Below are 18,023 nucleotides of genomic sequence, written 5' to 3'. Positions count from 1 at the left end.
CAGGGGGCTGGCCACGCCCCCCTCCTGCAAGCACAGGAAGCGATTCCCGCTCACAACCCCTCTCCTCCGGGAAGAGGAGAGGCTTTCCCAGCAGCCCATGGCTTCTCCTGCCTATAGCTCCTCTCCTGCTCATGGCTCCTCCGCTTTTTGTTTTCCTCATTGGAGCTCTAGTCATTTTCAGTGTTCCTTAAAAGATGTTCCCCATAAGTAGTTTGAATGTTTGCAATTATTGTGCACCATCACATTAGCTAGGGGCCTATTTCTTCATCTCTCATGGAGTACACTTTGTGTCACCAAGCACACTGGATAATTTTCACTTATGTCACAACAAGGAACTTGTGGTACCATGCTGAACTCACCTGAGCTACATAGTTCCCAGGTGCACATAAACTTTGTGGTAAAATTGAATGTGTGGCATTAATTAAGGCAGCTTCCATGGAGATGTGCAGATAGGCCACAGGGAAACTTTTTATGCGCATGCGTCCAAGTAAAATAATGGCCTGAAGTCAAATGGGAAGGGAATTTCCATAGGGCCATTTGATTGTAAGTTACATACCAGAAATTTCGATTCCTCCAAGTTGATGGACAGCCCTTTTCCTGGTGGGACTTAACTATTAATCTGTTGTGATGAACTCCCTATTACTTACCTCTCCTTGTTGATTGTAAAGGATTTTCTTACCCTGTTTATCACGTCAGAAGAAGTACTTTACCTCTGTGAGTCTCCTCTGTTTTGAATATGGAATATGCCCCAGTGAGTTCAGCAAAAATCCACTTGCTAAATACTGTGGTTCAGATTATTCAGGCAAATGACTAAAGAGAAGGAAAAGAGGTCTGGCCTTTATGTTTTCTCCTTTATTACGTTTCAAGTGATGTACAGTGGAACCTCAGTTGTCAAACACCTCCGTTACCATATGTTTCGGCTCCCAAACGCCAAAAACCCAGAAGTAACTGCTCTGGTTTTCAAACAATTTTCGGAAGCCGAACATGCTACACAGCTTCCGTTTTGAGTTTCCCCTATTGTATTGAGGCTTCCGCTTTCAGTTTTCGAATGTTTCAGACGTCAGAACGATCTTCCAGAACAGATTATGTTTGAAAACCGAGGTTCCACTGTACAGTGGTGCCTCGCAAGACGAATGCCTCGCAAGACGAAAAACACGCAAGACGAAAGGGTTTTTCGTTTTTTGCGTTGCTTCGCAAGACGATTTTCCCTATGGGCTTGCTTCGCAAGACGAAAACGTTTTGCGAGTTTGTTTCGTTTTCTCTTAAAGCCGCTTGAAGAGGTGCAGTTGTGAAGGACCATGCTTCGCAAGACGAAAAACATCGCAAGACGAAAAGACTTGCGGAATGAATTAATTTCGTCTTGCGAGGCACCACTGTACTGGGTTTTTAAAAATAAATCTTTTTGCCACAAACATCGCTTATCAGCTACCCAGATCTCACATGTGTATTTAGTTATATCAGTGTCTACACCTGGGAGCTGTTACAGATCACAAGGTTTAAAAAGTATGAGGCAGGCCGACCAAAAGTGAAGTTTATTTTTAAGAAACATGCTGTGCCTTCATGAATGGCTGATGTGGAATTTCTGACCTGAATTGTTGATAAGCCCCATGCAGTGTTGGAGAGGTATCCCCTTGATAGCAAGAGCTCTCCTGCTGTTGAGTTCCTTTGTGGACATTTTCCTGTCGCTTTTAAAGAGTAGGAACTAGCTGTCTGTTGATGGCGCTTTCTTCAGAAGCACTCAGAGCATAACCTGGTCACATATTATACTTTGCAGAATACCATTGCAATTTCCCATTTTCTGGCTTTCATGGTATATTTTGTCGCACATTATAGAGTGAGAAAGGATAGCTTTCTTGGATTGGCATAACCACATCTCTGAAACCTGACTCAATGTGCATGGAGCAGGCAGCGTAGATGACTTCTATTCAATAATAATAATAATATATTAATATGATTAATGAGCAAAACGTTCACATAACTGTGGAGATTTGTTTTGAAAGCTTATCTTCCTGAATCCTTCATCTAACAACTGGATGAGATCTATAATTATAGTGTTAACACCTCAAAAGAATTGAAGAGGAATAAGCATTTTTAAAAGGGGGGGGGAGTTTACAAAATAGAGCCATTGCAGGGGACATCGCCGCTGCTCACTAATCGTGGCATACATTATCCAGCAGCTGTCCGTGACACTTGCGCCATCTCATTCCACAAAGCAATCACAATAAGCAGTAGATGGCAAAACCTTCGGGAAAGTTTTGCATTTTCGCAGGTGTTATATACTATGTTTCTAACTGCTGGATATGCAAATCTCCCAGTAACAGGAGTGTGACCTATAGGTGCATATTCTGCAACAAACGAGAAAATTATGCAGATTACCAAAACGGATGGCACTGAAGGCCTCTTAAGAACCTATTTATACAGGGCAATCTTAAGTCAGAAGGTCTGGCTGAGTCACTAATCACCATTCTCAAAGCTCAGCCTATATGCTATATGTTTCAAAGTACTTCAGTCCATTACCTTATGCATTTTCATCACACGTTTACTGATGTTTGTCAATATTACCACAATTTTATTCGTGGAAAATTACATCTGAAATTATCTGGCTTTCCCACAGCTACTCATCTGAACCCAGAACTCAAACATTTCAAGGCTTTGTAAAACCAAGAACCCAGACCTTTCACATCAAGAGTATGCCAGCTGGTCCCTAATAATCTGAAAGATTTTCTTCGATTTTAAGTCTGGCGACAAAAGCCAATGAAGTTCTCTGATACTCAAATATGAGCTTCTGGAGCTTATAAAGATCTCCTTAAAGAAAAGGCAAGCTTTTCCAGCTCACATTTTAATCCAAGCTAGAAAAGAATTCTTGGCTTGCCTGCCCAACTCTCAATATCCCTCCCCGCTTCCCTTCCAATTAGAGATGGCAGACCAGTCCTTAAAAACCACACTCAGAAAAAGCGTCATGCGCTTGTTAAAGCTTGCCTCTCAATAGGACCTGGAGAATAATCACTGCCTTCCTTATGCAGTGTAACAGAGCTGTGTCACTGCTTTACATTCCTTCGAGCAGGGGTGGCTAACCTATGTTCCCTGCAGTGGTTGTTGTTGGACTCCAAATCCCATCAGTCCCAGCCAAAATGGCCAGTAGTCATGGATAATGGAATTTGTAGTCCAGCAACATCTGGTGGGACATAGGTTCCACATCCCTGCAATAGGGAAAGAGAAGAGAAGAGGAAGTGATCTATCTTTTTTCTCCAAAAGCAAAAGTGGCTTTTGAGAACTGTAGTTTTTCCCAGGGCCACTTTGGCGGCAAATAGGACAAAGGGTGAGGACAACTTCTGAAGTCAAATTGGCTCAGAAAATAAGCTTCTGACTTTTGAGAAAGCAGCCGAACTTCTATCTAAGCCTGTCCAGTTCAGACTGCGGGGAGTTCACCCATTACTGCATAATACTGAGAAATCTACATTAACTTTTCCAGCACACTATATGTTGAATCTCACAGGCTTCCACTGGCTCAGGTCATATCCATCCACTTCTAGTAGTAGCTGCATCAACTGCTACTGCCTTACACCTCCATTTTAAAAGGCACATGTTTTAACAAATTTGACAGTATGTTTCTTTTTCTCCCCTAGGTTGAAGCAATTCTGGTCAATATTTTTGGTGGGATTGTCAACTGTGCCATTATAGCCAATGGCATCACCAAAGCCTGCCGAGAGCTTGAACTGAAAGTGCCTCTAGTGGTCAGGCTTGAAGGTAAGTTTGAAATCTACATTCCTTTGCATCCGTTGACCTTTATTATTATTATTATTATTAGGGTTGCACACCTACCACACATTCAGTTCTGACTCCAATTCAGTGGTTCAGAAAGGAGCAACATTCAGAAACTTCAGGGTCTCAGTTAGATTCAGATGAAAAGAAGCTTCACACTTCCCCCATTTTCTATGGCCCATAACTTATTTCTGTTTGACAGAAGTGGATAAAATTTGCAAGTGTATTAGCCCTTCCGAGTGGATAAAATTTGACAAATTACTGAAAATTCTGTCCAGATTTGTGTGTGTGTGCTGGGTGCCTTTGAAATGAGATTTCTCTCTCTCTCTCTCTCTCTCTCTCTCTCTCTCTCTCTCTCTCTCTCACACACACACACACACACACACACACACAAACACAGAAGGAACAGTACAGTGGTACCTCTGGTTACATACTTAATTTGTTCTGGAGGTCCGTTCTTAACCTGAAACTGTTCTTAACCTGAGGTACCACTTTAGCTAATGGGGCCTCCCGCTGCCGCACGATTTCTGTTCTCATCCTGAAGCAAAGTTCTTAACCCAAGGTACTATTTCTGGGTTAGCGGAGTCTGTAACCTGAAGCGTATGTAACCCGAGGTACCACTGTACATAACTTGTTTAATTTTGTGTGCGTCCTGTAGAGAGCATCCTAGAGCAGATGTGGGTGAGAAATGTAAGAAGAGTCCTGTTGCATCAGACAAAAACCCTGTCTAGTCCATCAACCTATTCTCACAGTTGGCCAACCAGATGCTTATGGGAAGCCCACAAGCAGGACCAGAGTGCAACAGCCTTTTCCCCCACTTGTGATTCCCAGCAAATAGCATTCAGGGCTCTGTCCTCTGGCTAACATAACCTCTGACAGTGGAGGTAGAGCGCGGCCATCATAACTTTTAGCCATTGATAGCCTTATCCTTTATTCGTCTAATCTTCTTTTAAAGCCATCTTGGTGGCCATTTCTACAACTTGTGAAAAAGGTCCTTGGTCTTCCAGAACATCCCTTTCATTGAGGAAAGATGTCCCACATTTAAAGATCTCCAATGTTTTACTCCTTCTATATTTCATTTTTATTTTGGGTTTTCGGATTACTTGAAGCAGGGTTTTGTTACAATCTGCATCTGAACAGCACTATACTTGTAGGCCAAAATCGTGTGACACCAAACATCCACCCGCAAGTTTCGTAATCATTGGCTGAGATGCATGTAGATTTAGTTTCTTTAATCTTCCCTTGTAGCTGATCCTCCATCGCAGACCCTTAATCGTATTATCTGCTCTTCTTTGAACTTCCCAACGCGTGGAACGAGATTAAAATTAATTAAAATTAATAATTCCTTATTTTTTTATGGGGAGACTGGAGTCCACAGATACAATAAAATACAGATTCATAAGATGGTGAAGAGGGACCTAGTGTGGTTTGTGTTTTCCATTTGGCACATTTCCCCCTAACCGAAGGTTCATGATTATTCCCATAAATCTTTGCAGATTTGTGCCCTGGACTTTAAAGACTATTTGCCCACATGCAATGTATTACAAATGTCTGGATGAGTAAAGTTTTAATCAGTCAGATCTGTCTTGATTTAGCTGGATTTTCTGGACAAATCTTTATTCCCAGCTATATAATAATTACCAGCTGTTTTACCAGTGGATAAAGAAAGGATTATTCTCCCGTTTGAAAATGGTAACTTTATAATTACATGTATTTTCTTGCTTGATAAAAGAGAGAGAGAGAGAGAGAATGAATTTTCCAGCAGAAAAGCCATTTCTTTTTTTTTTCTTTTTTTTTAGGAGCCAGAACTGTGTATTTTGCATTTTAACTTGAAGTAGTCGTTTGTGCTGGGAGAGAGCAGCTCCTGGTTAGCATTTTTTTGTTAACAGGATTTTCATAGCAAATAGTTAAAAGTATTGGATTAAAGCCAGATATGCATTGCTCACACAAAGTATAGACACAATTGCAAAATAATACAAGATTTTTCCTCAGTCATGATGCTCTGGGTTGTATCCAACTTAAGTTCTACACAGAGCAGACCCATTGAAATTAATGAGCCTAAGTTAGCCATCTCCATTAACTTCAGTGGGTCTACCCTGAGTAGGACTGGCATTAGATACAACCCACTGTTACCAGCTTTCTGTAAGTCGCTGTCTCCAGGCTGGGGTTCCATACTTGTGTACACACACACAACACACAAAATTTCTATATCTTCATTCGTTTTAGTGAAAGGAGTAGTTCTGATTGCAGGTGTACTTTTATGCAGGGACACACCTGTTCCCTCGTATTAAATGAATAGGAAATCTCCTCAGTACACCACTGAATGAATAAACAAACCACAAACTCTTTCTCTTTAGTTATTCTGTGTCCAGGGCAGCTGTTTACCATCTCCATCTGGTACGCAGGCTGAGACCCTACCTGCCCGCAAACTGTCTTGCCAGAGTGGTGCATGCTCTCGTTATCTCTCGCTTGGACTACTGCAATGCACTCCACTTGGGGCTACCTTTGAAGGTGACCCAGAAACTACAACTAATCCAGAATGCGGCAGCTAGGCTGGTGATCGGGAGCGGCTGAGGAGACCACATAACACCGGTCTTAAAAGATCTACATTGGCTCCCAGTACGTTCCCGAGCACAATTCAAAGTGTTGGTGCTGACCTTTAAAGCCCTAAACTGCCGAGATCCAGTATACCTGAAGGAGCGTCTCCGCCCCCATCATTCTGCCCGGACACTGAGGTCCAGCGCCAAGGGCCTTCTGGCGGTTCCCTCACTGCGAGAAGCCAAGTTACAGGGAACCAGGCAGAGGGCCTTCTTGGTAGTGGCACCTGCCCTGTGGAACACCCTCCCACCAGATGTCAAAGAGAAAAACAATACCAGACTTTTAGAAGACATCTGAAGGCAGCCCTGTTTAGGGAAGCTTTTAATGTTTAATAGACTATTGTATTTTAATATTTTGTTGGAAGCTGCCCAGAGTGGCTGGGGAAACCCAGCCAGATGGGGAAACCCAGCCAGATGGGCAGGGTATAAATAATAAATTGTTGTTGTTAGGGACCAATTCACATAAACTCAGTGCATGTGGCATACCAGGATCATTGTCATCCCACCTCCATTTCTGCCTCACTTACACCATGCATTGGTGTAACATATGCAGATGATGAACGTCCGCCTATTACAGAATGTAGATACCAGATTCCCACAGAAGACACTACAAGGCAGTTAAAATTTGACATCTGACAAATGCAGATGTTCAGCTCCAGAATAAATGGTTGAATCAAGCATGGTGAAAATGCCTTTGAGCACGTTTCCCTGCTGTTCCACATCAAAATTTTGTTATTGATTTAAGACAGGCTTCCTCAACCTCAGCCCTCCAAATGTTTTTAGCCTACAACTCCCATGATCCCTAGCTAGCAGGACCAGTGGTCAGGGATGATGGGAATTGTAGTCTCGAACGTCTGGAGGGCCAAGGTTGAGGAAGCCTGATTTAAGAGTCACCTTTTTGAGTAATCCATGCTTAATAGTGAAGGTATACCTTTTGGACTCGGATACATGCTACAAAAGATGGAGTGTGGAATACGAGTAGGGGAGCTCTAATGAAAACAAGCCGAGGGATGTTACTAACTGTCCCACTGTATCAAGTAAGGCATAGATTTGTATGTGGCTTCATGGCAGCCAGATATAGAGATGACGAATCCCAGGACTAATTGCTAGGCAAGCAGCTGTGCTACTCTTTAGCCCTGTTCAGGTGTGCAGCACACACCACGAGGCGTAGTGAGGATCAAGCCCCATCGCACCCGCCTGCCTAGCCCAGCCACTTTCCCCGCCTTGCAGAGACAAACGTAAGGTGGGGAGCCTGTTGTGCTTACAGAGGTTCCTTGCACAATTTAGGATCTCGAGAGGGAGGGTTCCTGGATCACTTGGGGATCCACCACAAGTACAGCCAGAGCCCTGCTGTAGACACTTCCCCGCCCAGTACATGGAGGGTAGCAGGGCTATGTTGTTGTGGGCATCCGTCTTTCAATGGAGGAGTGTGAAGTCAAACCATTGGAAGGTTGCAGCTGTAGAGACTGATGCTGTTTTGTTGCAGCTGGGGCAAATGAAGGCATCCAGTTGTGCTGGATGCGCCGTGGTATTTCTTCTCTCTGTGCTCCTCCCAGCAGTCATTCCTCCTGTGATCACTGCTGTGGATACCGTACTTTTCCATGTATTGGACGAGGTTTCCCCCCCCAAAAGATCATGTTTAGAGGGGGGGCGTCGTCTTATACATGCTCAGTGCACTTTGTTGATGTGGGATTGGTTGGTCTGCAGTGTCTTTGGTGGCTGCAACAAGGTCTGGCGTCTATTTGCAATTGCCGCGGTAATAGGGCTGGTGTTTTCTATTTCTGGGCAGGGAAGGAACAGCTGATAGGTGGCTTTTGTGGAGTGTGGAGTGTGGGCGGCAGTGCTGCTCAGATGGGTGAGCAATTTTTTTTCAGCAATATCCCCCCCTAAAAAAAAGCTCAACAAATCTGGTCCACCACCCCCACCCCAAAAAAGCTGAACAACTCTGGTCAATCATCCTCAAAAGAAAAGCTGAACAGCTCTGGGCAATCTCTCCCCATTTTCTTCAGTTTGAGTCCCCAAAAATAGGGGTTGTGTTATACATGGAGGCGTGTTATACACGGAAAAAATACAGTATGTGACTTGACTGCCTGTCTCTAGGCATTGCAGTTGCCTGAAAGGGATTCCCACCGCAAAACTATGTAATGGGAATGCAGTGGAGGGGGCGGAGCTAAACAATGCATACCCACTTCCCCCGTATATGATACTAATTGTGTTAATGCCTAGATAAGACTCTTGACTACTTCCCAATGCCACAGTGCTCAGCACAGTATCATACCGCCCAAAATAAAACAGGCCATATTTTTGCACTATCCACTAATATCTTACCCAACTTCTTCCATTTGATCAAATCATCCATTCAGCTACCTAATGTGCATCCATCCAGTTTAACTTGTGTTCCCCCATGTCCTCCATTCAAAACAAGGGCCAGCTAGCCATTGGGCATACATCTGCCTTGTGCAAATGGTACGTATCATCATACATGCAGGTCTCACTATGCAAACACTCATTCTACAAACCTTCAGTTCGTATACCAGGGGTTGTCAACCTGGTCCCTACCGCCCACTAGTGGGCGTTTCAGAGTTCTAGGTGGGCGGTAGGGGGTTCTACAGCTTCCATCAAGCACTGGTGGGCGGTCAGGAAATTTTACCATCAAGAAAGATGCATTAGTGGGCAGTAGGTATAAAAAGGTTGACTACCCCGGTCTGAACGATGGGACCTGCATTCGTACAAATCAGCAAGAAATTGTGCAGCATCCTGAACAATTCTGCCAGTGGTAATGTGAGTACGATCTCTCCTTATAATAATACTGTTGTTTAGGGTTTTGCTGGACTTTTTAAAATCATTTGAGAATTAAACTTCCTTGGTTGGGAACACATTAGAATTTTCCCCACAGGAAATAATGGAAATGCTCGACTCGTTATGCAAATATTTGCCCTACGAACCATTTCTCAGGAACGAATTAGGTTTGCATAGCGGAACCTAAGTGTATATGGATCTGCACTGCCGATCTTGTGCCTCTCCCCCTGTTTTTGTATAATTGTTTTATTCTGTGCAGCATCTTGCATGAAAATTTGACGTTTTCCTTTTTTCTTTTTTCAATCTCTCCATGGATCTGCAATAAATGTTTGGGAACCTATTCTTATAATTCAGGACACCTATCTGAAACTTGAGAAATGAAAATTCACAGACATTTGCCATATCTTTCATCTTCAGATGCAAGTATGCATCTAAAAGTAACTTTACTGTGCCTTCTAAAAGTAAAATTGATAAATAAAAATAATAAATAAATAATGTGGAAAACAGATGTATATTTGTCAGGCCATCAGAGGCCCAAATTTGTTTGGTGCCCAGCTCCTCAGCATATTTAATAAAACGGTTCATCATTTTGTCCCACTTTGCAAGAGTTAAAATTTGAGGGAAATCTTCCCTATTATCCTGTGTGACTGGAGTAAGGCAGTATAAATCTCTCTTTAAATCCCATGCCTTTTCTCTGTCAGACTTGCTTTCGTGCAAGCGAAGTGCAGATTATTTTGATAGCTTTGCGTTGGAAACCTGTTTATAGTTCTCTAACACCATCCAGTGGCAGGAGGTTAATGCTGGTTTAGTTTAGAGGGGGAAGCTTCTCCCCCCCCCCCAAAAAAAAGCCTGCTTCTTGAGCTTTCTAGGTTTCAAATGTTTCAGTCTTTGCTATGCTTTCTGGTGATATTCTCATTCATGTCTCAAAATAAGCAAGGTTTATCAAATTCCTGTGCTTTCTGGCAGGAACGTGGCACAAACAATTGGTTGCTACCATCCGTTTTAGTTCATGGAACGCTTTTAGCTTACATTTCTGTTTCTTGACATCCTTGAAATGTCTCCTCTGATTTTAAATAAACCTCACCATGCTGTGCATAGTTAATTTTGCTCCAAGGCTATCTATTGCCTGTACATCATTTGCCTGTTTCCTTTCATTTCCGCAAGACAGTTTAATTCAAGTGTTTGCTTTGTGCGACTGATAATCATATGAACTACTCAAACGCGTTTATATTCCTCATGAGAACACACGACTTTGTCCATTTTACTTTTTTTGCATGGAAACTTTTACTCACATCAATTCTGTTTACTGTCCTTTGTAGGGCTGCATGTAACTTTTGAGTTAAAAAAAAAATGAAAACCAAAACACCAGAGAGGAGATTTAAAAAAAAAAAAAAAAGGTTCGGATAAAACAAACCGCTGATTATTCCTTGCCATTACTGAGAATCTTTACTACTTTCCCTTTAAACTCATTTTTAATAATAATAATAATAATAATAATAATAATAATAATAATAATAAAAAATTTCATTTATACCCCTCCCTGCTCAGGGCAGCTAACAACAAATTGTAAACACTTAATTGTAATACAAGATAGAAGCAGCATAAAATACAGTATAAAAGCATGAATAACAATAAAATTCAAAGTTCAAAAATCAATTTGGGGGAAATCCATCCAATAAGTATTAGATAGTCACCAGGGCTAGCTGGCAGAATTAGTCCTGCTTGGGCCAGCGAGGAGGCCAGGGGAGAATTAGCTGTGGAGTCTCAGAGTGGGTAATCTTCATAAAAGTGGAGGGGGAGGGAAGAGAAGGGAAGAGAAATAAAAGATCAGGCTGAATTCAAATTAAAGGCCAGGCGGAATAGCTCTGTCTTAGAGGCCCGGCAGAAGGAGGTTAAATCCTGAAGGGCCCTAGTCTCATGGGACAGAGCATTCCACTAGGTCGGAGCCATCACTGAGAAGGCCCTTGCCCTGGTGGAGGATAGTCTGACTTCCTTAGGGCCCGGGACCTCTAAACTATGGTTATTCATGGACCTTAAGGGGCATACCAGGGGCATACCAGGAGAGGCGGTCCGTAAATACGAGGGCCCTAAGCCACAAAGGGCTTTAAAGGTCAAAACCAGCACCTTGAACCTGACCCTATACTCCACCGGGAGCCAGTGCAACTGGTAAAGCACTAGGTGAATCTGCTCCCATGGCAGAGACCCCATGAGGAGCCTCGCTGCAGCCTTTATAGAAATCTAAATGTTTTCTGAAGTAGCATCATGGCCCAAGTTCTAATACTTTACACTACTGCACCTACTCACACTGCCAGTTTTGTGTCGTCATGAATTCCAGCTCCAGTGAATATCTGCTTCCTATTGAGATACTATCCATATTGGCCTCCTTGCCTGCTCTGTAGATGCAGAACTTCCAAGAGTATCGCCTGCACTAGGAGAGTACTATTGAAGTCACTGTGCATTTTGCAAATGATTTCCACATACAGCTAGAACAAGACATACAAAGAGCTCTGCTAGTTCAGCACTCTGCTCCCACAGTGGCCAACCAGCTCCCCATGGGGAAAGACATGTATAATCATTCCTGTTCCAAAGAAAGAAGGGCAAGGGAATCATAGAATTGTAGAGTTGGAAGGGGCCACAAGGGTCATCTAGTCCAACCCCCTGCAATGCAGGAATCTTTCGCCCAGAGTGGGGCACAAACCCCTGACTCTGCGATTAAGAGTCTCATGCTGGACCAACTGAGCCATTTGGGCATGAGTTTGCTGTCCCTTGGCAACTTTTGAGGTATACTTGCATGCCTGGGTCAGAACTGTCATTTAGCCAAGTACAGTGGTACCTCGGGTTACATACGCTTCAGGTTACAGACGCTTCAGGTTGCAGACTCCGCTAACCCAGAAATAGTACCTTGGGTTAAGAACTTTGCTTCAGAATGAGAACAGAAATTGTGCTCCAGTGGCGCGGCGGCAGCGGGAGGCCCCATTAGCTAAAGTGGTGCTTCAGGTTAAGAACAGTTTCAGGTTAAGAACGGACCTCCAGAATGAGTTAAGTACTTAACCCGAGGTACCACTATAGTTGGATAACACAACAGAACTCCCCTCCCTTTATTTCTCCTGCGTGCCCCCTGTCCCGCACTCAAATCTGCTATGGAAAAAAGGTTAAGTAAAATCTCGGAGCAGATTTGGGGTGGGTGCAGGTGGTTTTCCATTGCACAATGCCGTTTCGCTCATGCAGTGACTTAGGTGCTTACAAGCCCGGGTGTCTCTTGCCCTGCTCATATTGCTCTCCCGCATGTTTTAGAAATATCTCATCTATGTAGCAGAAATAATCCTTTATGGTTAACAGCTAAGGGGTGTCATTAGAAGAAAGCTGCTAGTATAATTAGCTTTCTTTTAGGAGGATCTCATTAACATTCCCTTAAGCATTTTGATGTGGCAAAATGAACAAGGAATTTGGTTTAGGGAAGGCTGCTGAGTAAAGAGGGAGCAAGGCACTAGTATGGTTTTAGATGTCCTGGCTTGATGTTTCATGATGTTTCAAAAGTGCCAAGCCTGTAATACACCAGAGTGATAACCTCAGAGTGATCTCTCAGTGACATTTCCCTGAAGACAGCTCCAGCAACCATCTTCAATGTATCGCCAATTGTAGCCATGCACCTCAGTTTTGAGGCCTGCTAGCATTAGCAAAGGGACACGGGTGGCGCTGTGGTCTAGGGCTTGCCAATCAGAAGGTCAGTGGTTCGAATCCCCACGATGGGGTGAGCTCCTGTTGCTCGGCCCCAGCTCCTGCCAACCTAGCAGTTTGAAAGCACGTCAAAGTGCAAGTAGATAAAAAGGTACCGCTCCGGCGGGAAGGTAAACAGCGTTTCCATGCGCTGCTCTGGTTTCGCTGGCCACATGACCCGGAAAAACTGTCTGTGGACAAACGTCGGCTCCCTCGGCCAGTAAAGCAAGATGAGCACCGCAACCCCAGAGTTGTCCGTGACTGGACTTAACTGTCAGGGGTCCCTTATTTGCATTAGCAAACAATTTCTCAAGGTGGAATGTGCTGACCACTATTTTAGCACAACACCACCACACGTCATAAGATAAACCCAGGGCTAGGTAAAGGGACCCCTGACCATTAGGTCCAGTCATGGCCGACTCTGGGGTTGGGGCGCTCATCTCTCTTTATTGGCCAAGGGAGCTGGCGTACAGCTTCCGCGCCAGTATGACTAAGCCGCTTCTAGCGAACCAGAGCAGCGCATGGAAATGCTCTTTACCTTCCCGCCGGAGCGGTACCTATTTATCTACTTGCACTTTGATGTGCTTTCAAACTGCTAGGTAGGCAGGAGCTGGGACAGAGCAACGGGAGCTCACCCCGTCGTGAGGATTTGAACCGCCAACCTTCTGATTGGCAAGTCCTAGACTCTGTGGTTTAACCCACAGCGCCACCTGCGTCCCAACCCAGGGCTATCAGAACCTTAAAACAATGGGTTCAAATCAGAAGAAGAAAGATTTTGACGAAGCGTTGGGGGAAACTGATGGGGAAAGCTATTTAGCAACGGAACAGTTTGCCTCAGAAGGTGATAGACTCTTTTATTAGAGGTTTATTGGCAGAGGCTGGATGGTCACCTGTCAGGGAAGCTGTATTTCCTACTTTGATAGGGGGGTGGACAATTTGGCTTTTGAGATGCTTTCCAACTGATCTGTGATACTCCAGTTTTTCAACAATTTCATTTCAAAACTTGCTTCAATATCTTGGTGGAATGCAGGAAGACATTTCACACAGTACATTGGATGTATTTGCGGAATCTTTTTCTCTCAGAGCATATTGTTCATTCCCTAAAAGGAGCAGAGGAGTTTCATGATTCTCAGCTGCAGTTGCCTCTGCAATTTTCAATGTTCTGAGTACTCAAACATGAAAAGTTAGAGAAATTAGTGTACCGGAGACCTGAAAGCTACTTGTTCATGGCACTTTTGCACAAGTAAACCACTTTACCTGGTGAATGAAAAGTTCACCTAAGACTTTACGTGAACTGAAGACACTGAAAGTCAGTATACTGCAGGATGGATTCTGTATTGTTGATACAAAAGTTGGCAAAGGGGATATCAAGAGCGGGAAAATAAAATCTTAAAATCCCTCTATGAAAGTATAAAAAGAATTTGGCGCACACACCCAAATTAAAATGATCTTGATGCAATTTGGAAGCTTAAATTGGTTCAGCATCTTATCCCGTTTAAAAATTCCCCATTCTCGTCCTGAAGTGACCTGATTATAATTTATCTTCACATTCTGTGGAAACGTCCTGGCATATTCATGAGCATAAGCAGTAGTCTCCAGAATGACTAACATCCTTCTGCTCTCATTTAGGATTATCTCCGATTAAAAGGGCTGAAGCAGCACAAATTGTTAAATATTGAGATGACATTAATTACATTCTAGTGGCAAAGGAAGAGGGAGTTAAGGTCAAAACTATGTTTGTCTTTTGGAAGCTGCATTGGGACTGCATTATGTGTGCAGAAAGAAAACAGGGCAGAAGGAAGCTCTGAGCACTGCCAAGTGATAGTTTTTCAGAGATTGCCAATTATCAACAAAAAGTGGCCCAGATAAGCTCTTCTTTGGAAGAAGTTTCCGTGGCCTTATTTCTGTGTTTTTCAGCACACTTGGTGCATAATCAAAGTAAAACTTATTGTAAGGTTTTTATGTATACCTCTCCAGATCGCCGGCACTGCGTGCCAAGGTTCACTTTTCCTTTAAAATGTTGCATCAGAAGTCCCTTTTAACTAGAGCTGGCCTGAAGTCGCCTGATTGCATTTTAAGATTCCACAGGGCCTCACTACACATTCAAGAGTTTTGTTCAAGCTGGAGCTATCCCAGTCTTTTAAATGTCAGATAAGTCAGTTCATAACTCCTGAGTGTTTTGTAGCAATTAATCATAAGGATAATTCCCTGCTCATGCACAGTCCCAAATGGCCGCCTCCTAAGCTTGCATACTCCCTCTCAGCCTCTCCTACTGAGGAGAAATTCAGAAGCTTTCCTCTTCCCTTACCCATGGTTTATCTTGCCACTAGGTGCAACAAACTGTGGTTAACAGTAACTCTGGTTAGTTTCAAACATGTCATTTTGAAACACTGTTCATGAAAACAGGCTTCTTTAAACAAACCATAGTTGTTATTAACCACAATTTTCAGTTTGGGCAGCATGGGAAGTTTCTGTTAACTAAAAGCAGTCACATGGGAAGAAAGGGTGAGCGGAGCATGCAGTCCTCAATGAGAGGGCAGGCTTGTGCACATTGTGCTAAACTATTTAAAAATCGTGATGGGGAACCTGTGGTCTTCCAGTGGTTTTTTGCACAATGGTGCCCATCATCTCTTCTCATTGGTCATGCTGTCCGAGGCTGATGGAAGTTAAAGTTCAACAATGATGCAAACATTGTGATATTTGATTGAATATTAGATATAGATAGATATAGATATAGATTCTGCACTAACTGTCCCAATATCAATTGCCTTTAACCTTTTAGATAGAATGTATTAGCCTTGGTTTTTGTGTGCCTGCATTTTGTAACCTCCGTGCTTTCTTCCTATGCTGTGTGAACATTGCCTAGCCTTCTAGACCTATCTGACCCTAGAAAGGGAAATTATTATTGTCAAAGAGGTATGTGTTGAGTTCGTATCTGGAAGGCAATGGGTCATTCAGCCTTGGTTTAAGCATTCAGCAAGACAGAAGAGCACAGCAGTGAAATCAGCGGAATTATACAGATAGACCCTGGCTTTGTTCTCTGATGACTTAGTTGGAATTTCTGCCAGGTAGAGACAAGCCATGGCTACTGTATGATAGGAGGTTCCTCTGCTCCATCCCGTTTTTGAAAAAAGTATGCTGACTCCACATTCACCACTTTGACGCTAAGGAATTGTTTTTTCAGTTTCCCTCCGTGCATCACAATCAAGCAGTTTTGATTGGAGGTAAATGAGTTGAATGAAGATAATGTTTTCATGGGTATATTCAGTGCAAAGGTGCATTTAGTACATTACTATAACAAGAAGTATTGCAAGTTTGGCGATACTTTGAACAAAGAAACAGGCTAAACCTATCACAGTGGGTGGTAAATGGCTAATATAAGTGGTCTTCAGTGGTTTTGTTACTTACAGTTCGAAGCTGAGTAAACACTATTGAACTGGCCTTCCTGCAATTGAGATGGAGAGATTTTACCTGCTGTTGGGACTGTGAAACCATTGGCTCTTAAACTTAAAGATCGATGTTCTCGCTCACATGCAATTTGAGGAAAAGATTTTGCAAGAATTTTTCCATCCGCCACAATTAAGATAATTCTGCAGCTCTCTGGTTAGTGGTGATTTAAGCCACCTACTAATATTCCTGGTATGTGAAACTCATTTCATCCAATTGAAATGTAGTTACTTAACGAACGGGCATAAGCCTCTGCTTATTTTGTGTTCAAGTGTAGAAATTGAAGACCCACAGAGAATTGAACTTCTTGAGCATCCGCTCTGAATAAAAATAAGTCTCTCAACCAGCCTTCCCCCAACATGATGCCCCCCACAGATATTCTGTACTACATCATCTCTAACCATTGACCATGCTGACAGTTTGACTCCAAATCCCATCATCCCTATCCAGCAGGGATGATGGGACTTGTGGTCCATCAGCATCTGGAAGATCACATTCCCCATCTCTGGTATAAATGCATAGTAGTAGACCAGTTCCTGCAGTGCATAGGCATTTGAATAATACTTCATTGGTGCATATTTATTGAGCCACTTTGATGGTTTTTAAAAATGAGCACACTTTTTGCACTTGTTGCATAAGACTTAGCCAGCCAGCCCTACTTAACTAGAAGAGCTGCTGATCACTGGTAGACCATTCAGAAGGTCCCTGGTCCAACTTCTGGCATGTCCAGGAATGGCTGGGAATGTCCCCGGTCCAAAACCCTGGAGAGCCTCTTCCAATCAGTGCAGACAATGGACTAAAACAGCTCTGTATGTTCCTCCCATCCTGACTTACATGGGGGAAATATATCTGTTCCACGTTATACGGTCAGACACTGATCCCCTTTCCGTTGATTTATTGCCATGCTTTACTGCTCCAGGAATGAAACATAAAGGTGACTGTCCTCTTTCTAGCTTTAGTCCCAACACAGACGTGTGGATATTTCACCCAAGGCCCAAATGAGATCTCCACTCCCAGAATGGTTCTGAGACGGCACTTGTCATTTTTGTATTGATCTTCCTTATTGACATTCAGTGCATGTGCTTATTAAAGCCTCCAGAGCTTGGGGGGGGGGCGCACCTGTCTCGATTTCTGACAGACCTTTTTGTCTTGTGCATTGCCCTTTCTGCTACCCCGTGAAAGGTGCCATCATTGTCAGGAGATGCCCAAAGCGCATAGGAGGCTTTTGGGAAAGCTGGAATTTGTATGATCACTCTGCCAGAACATTTCAACTGTGCCTATCTTTTTTTCCAGCATTAATGAGCAAAGAGCTACAGGATGTGAGCAGCAATCAGTCATCTCTTTTAATTAATCTCCTCTCATTTAGCTATGCATGTGCCTTTTATAGGAGCTTGACAGAGTGTAACGCACACTTCCCTGAAATGTCTCTCTTAATTTATGGCATTTTTTTTCCAAAGGCAAAGCAGTGCTGCTGTTGACTGAACATGAAGTGTGCATCAGCTAATGCGGCTCTTACTATTCCGTCCTGTGCATATTTACTCAGAGTTAAGTCCCACTGTCTGTTAAATGAGGCTTACTTCCAGGTGAATGTGCACAGGATTGCAACCTTAGGCTCAAAAGTGTGTTCTGTTGTTCCAAGGAACATGCACTGCATTGCAGCAACCTTAATCTAATCAGTATAGGAAAAAATTAGCCCTCCAT

At 43.2% G+C, this 18,023-nt stretch overlaps 1 protein-coding gene across 1 annotated transcript in view; it reads left to right on the top strand.

Moving 5' to 3' along the window:
• The window catches only part of SUCLG2 (succinate-CoA ligase GDP-forming subunit beta), a 207,634-nt gene that overhangs the window by 185,994 nt on the left and 3,617 nt on the right, over positions 1–18,023 (top strand). Inside the window, exon 10 of the mRNA XM_083602015.1 lies at positions 3,627–3,747. Within this exon, the coding sequence (XP_083458141.1) occupies positions 3,627–3,747 (121 nt within the window). The remainder of the gene's footprint in view (positions 1–3,626; positions 3,748–18,023) is intronic.

Source organism: Podarcis filfolensis, assembly GCF_964270895.1.
Source record: "Podarcis filfolensis genome assembly, chromosome: 2".
NCBI classification, from domain to species: Eukaryota; Metazoa; Chordata; class Lepidosauria; order Squamata; family Lacertidae; genus Podarcis; species Podarcis filfolensis.
Note: the sequence above shows the minus strand (reverse complement) of the source record. Positions and strands in the feature narration are given on the sequence as shown.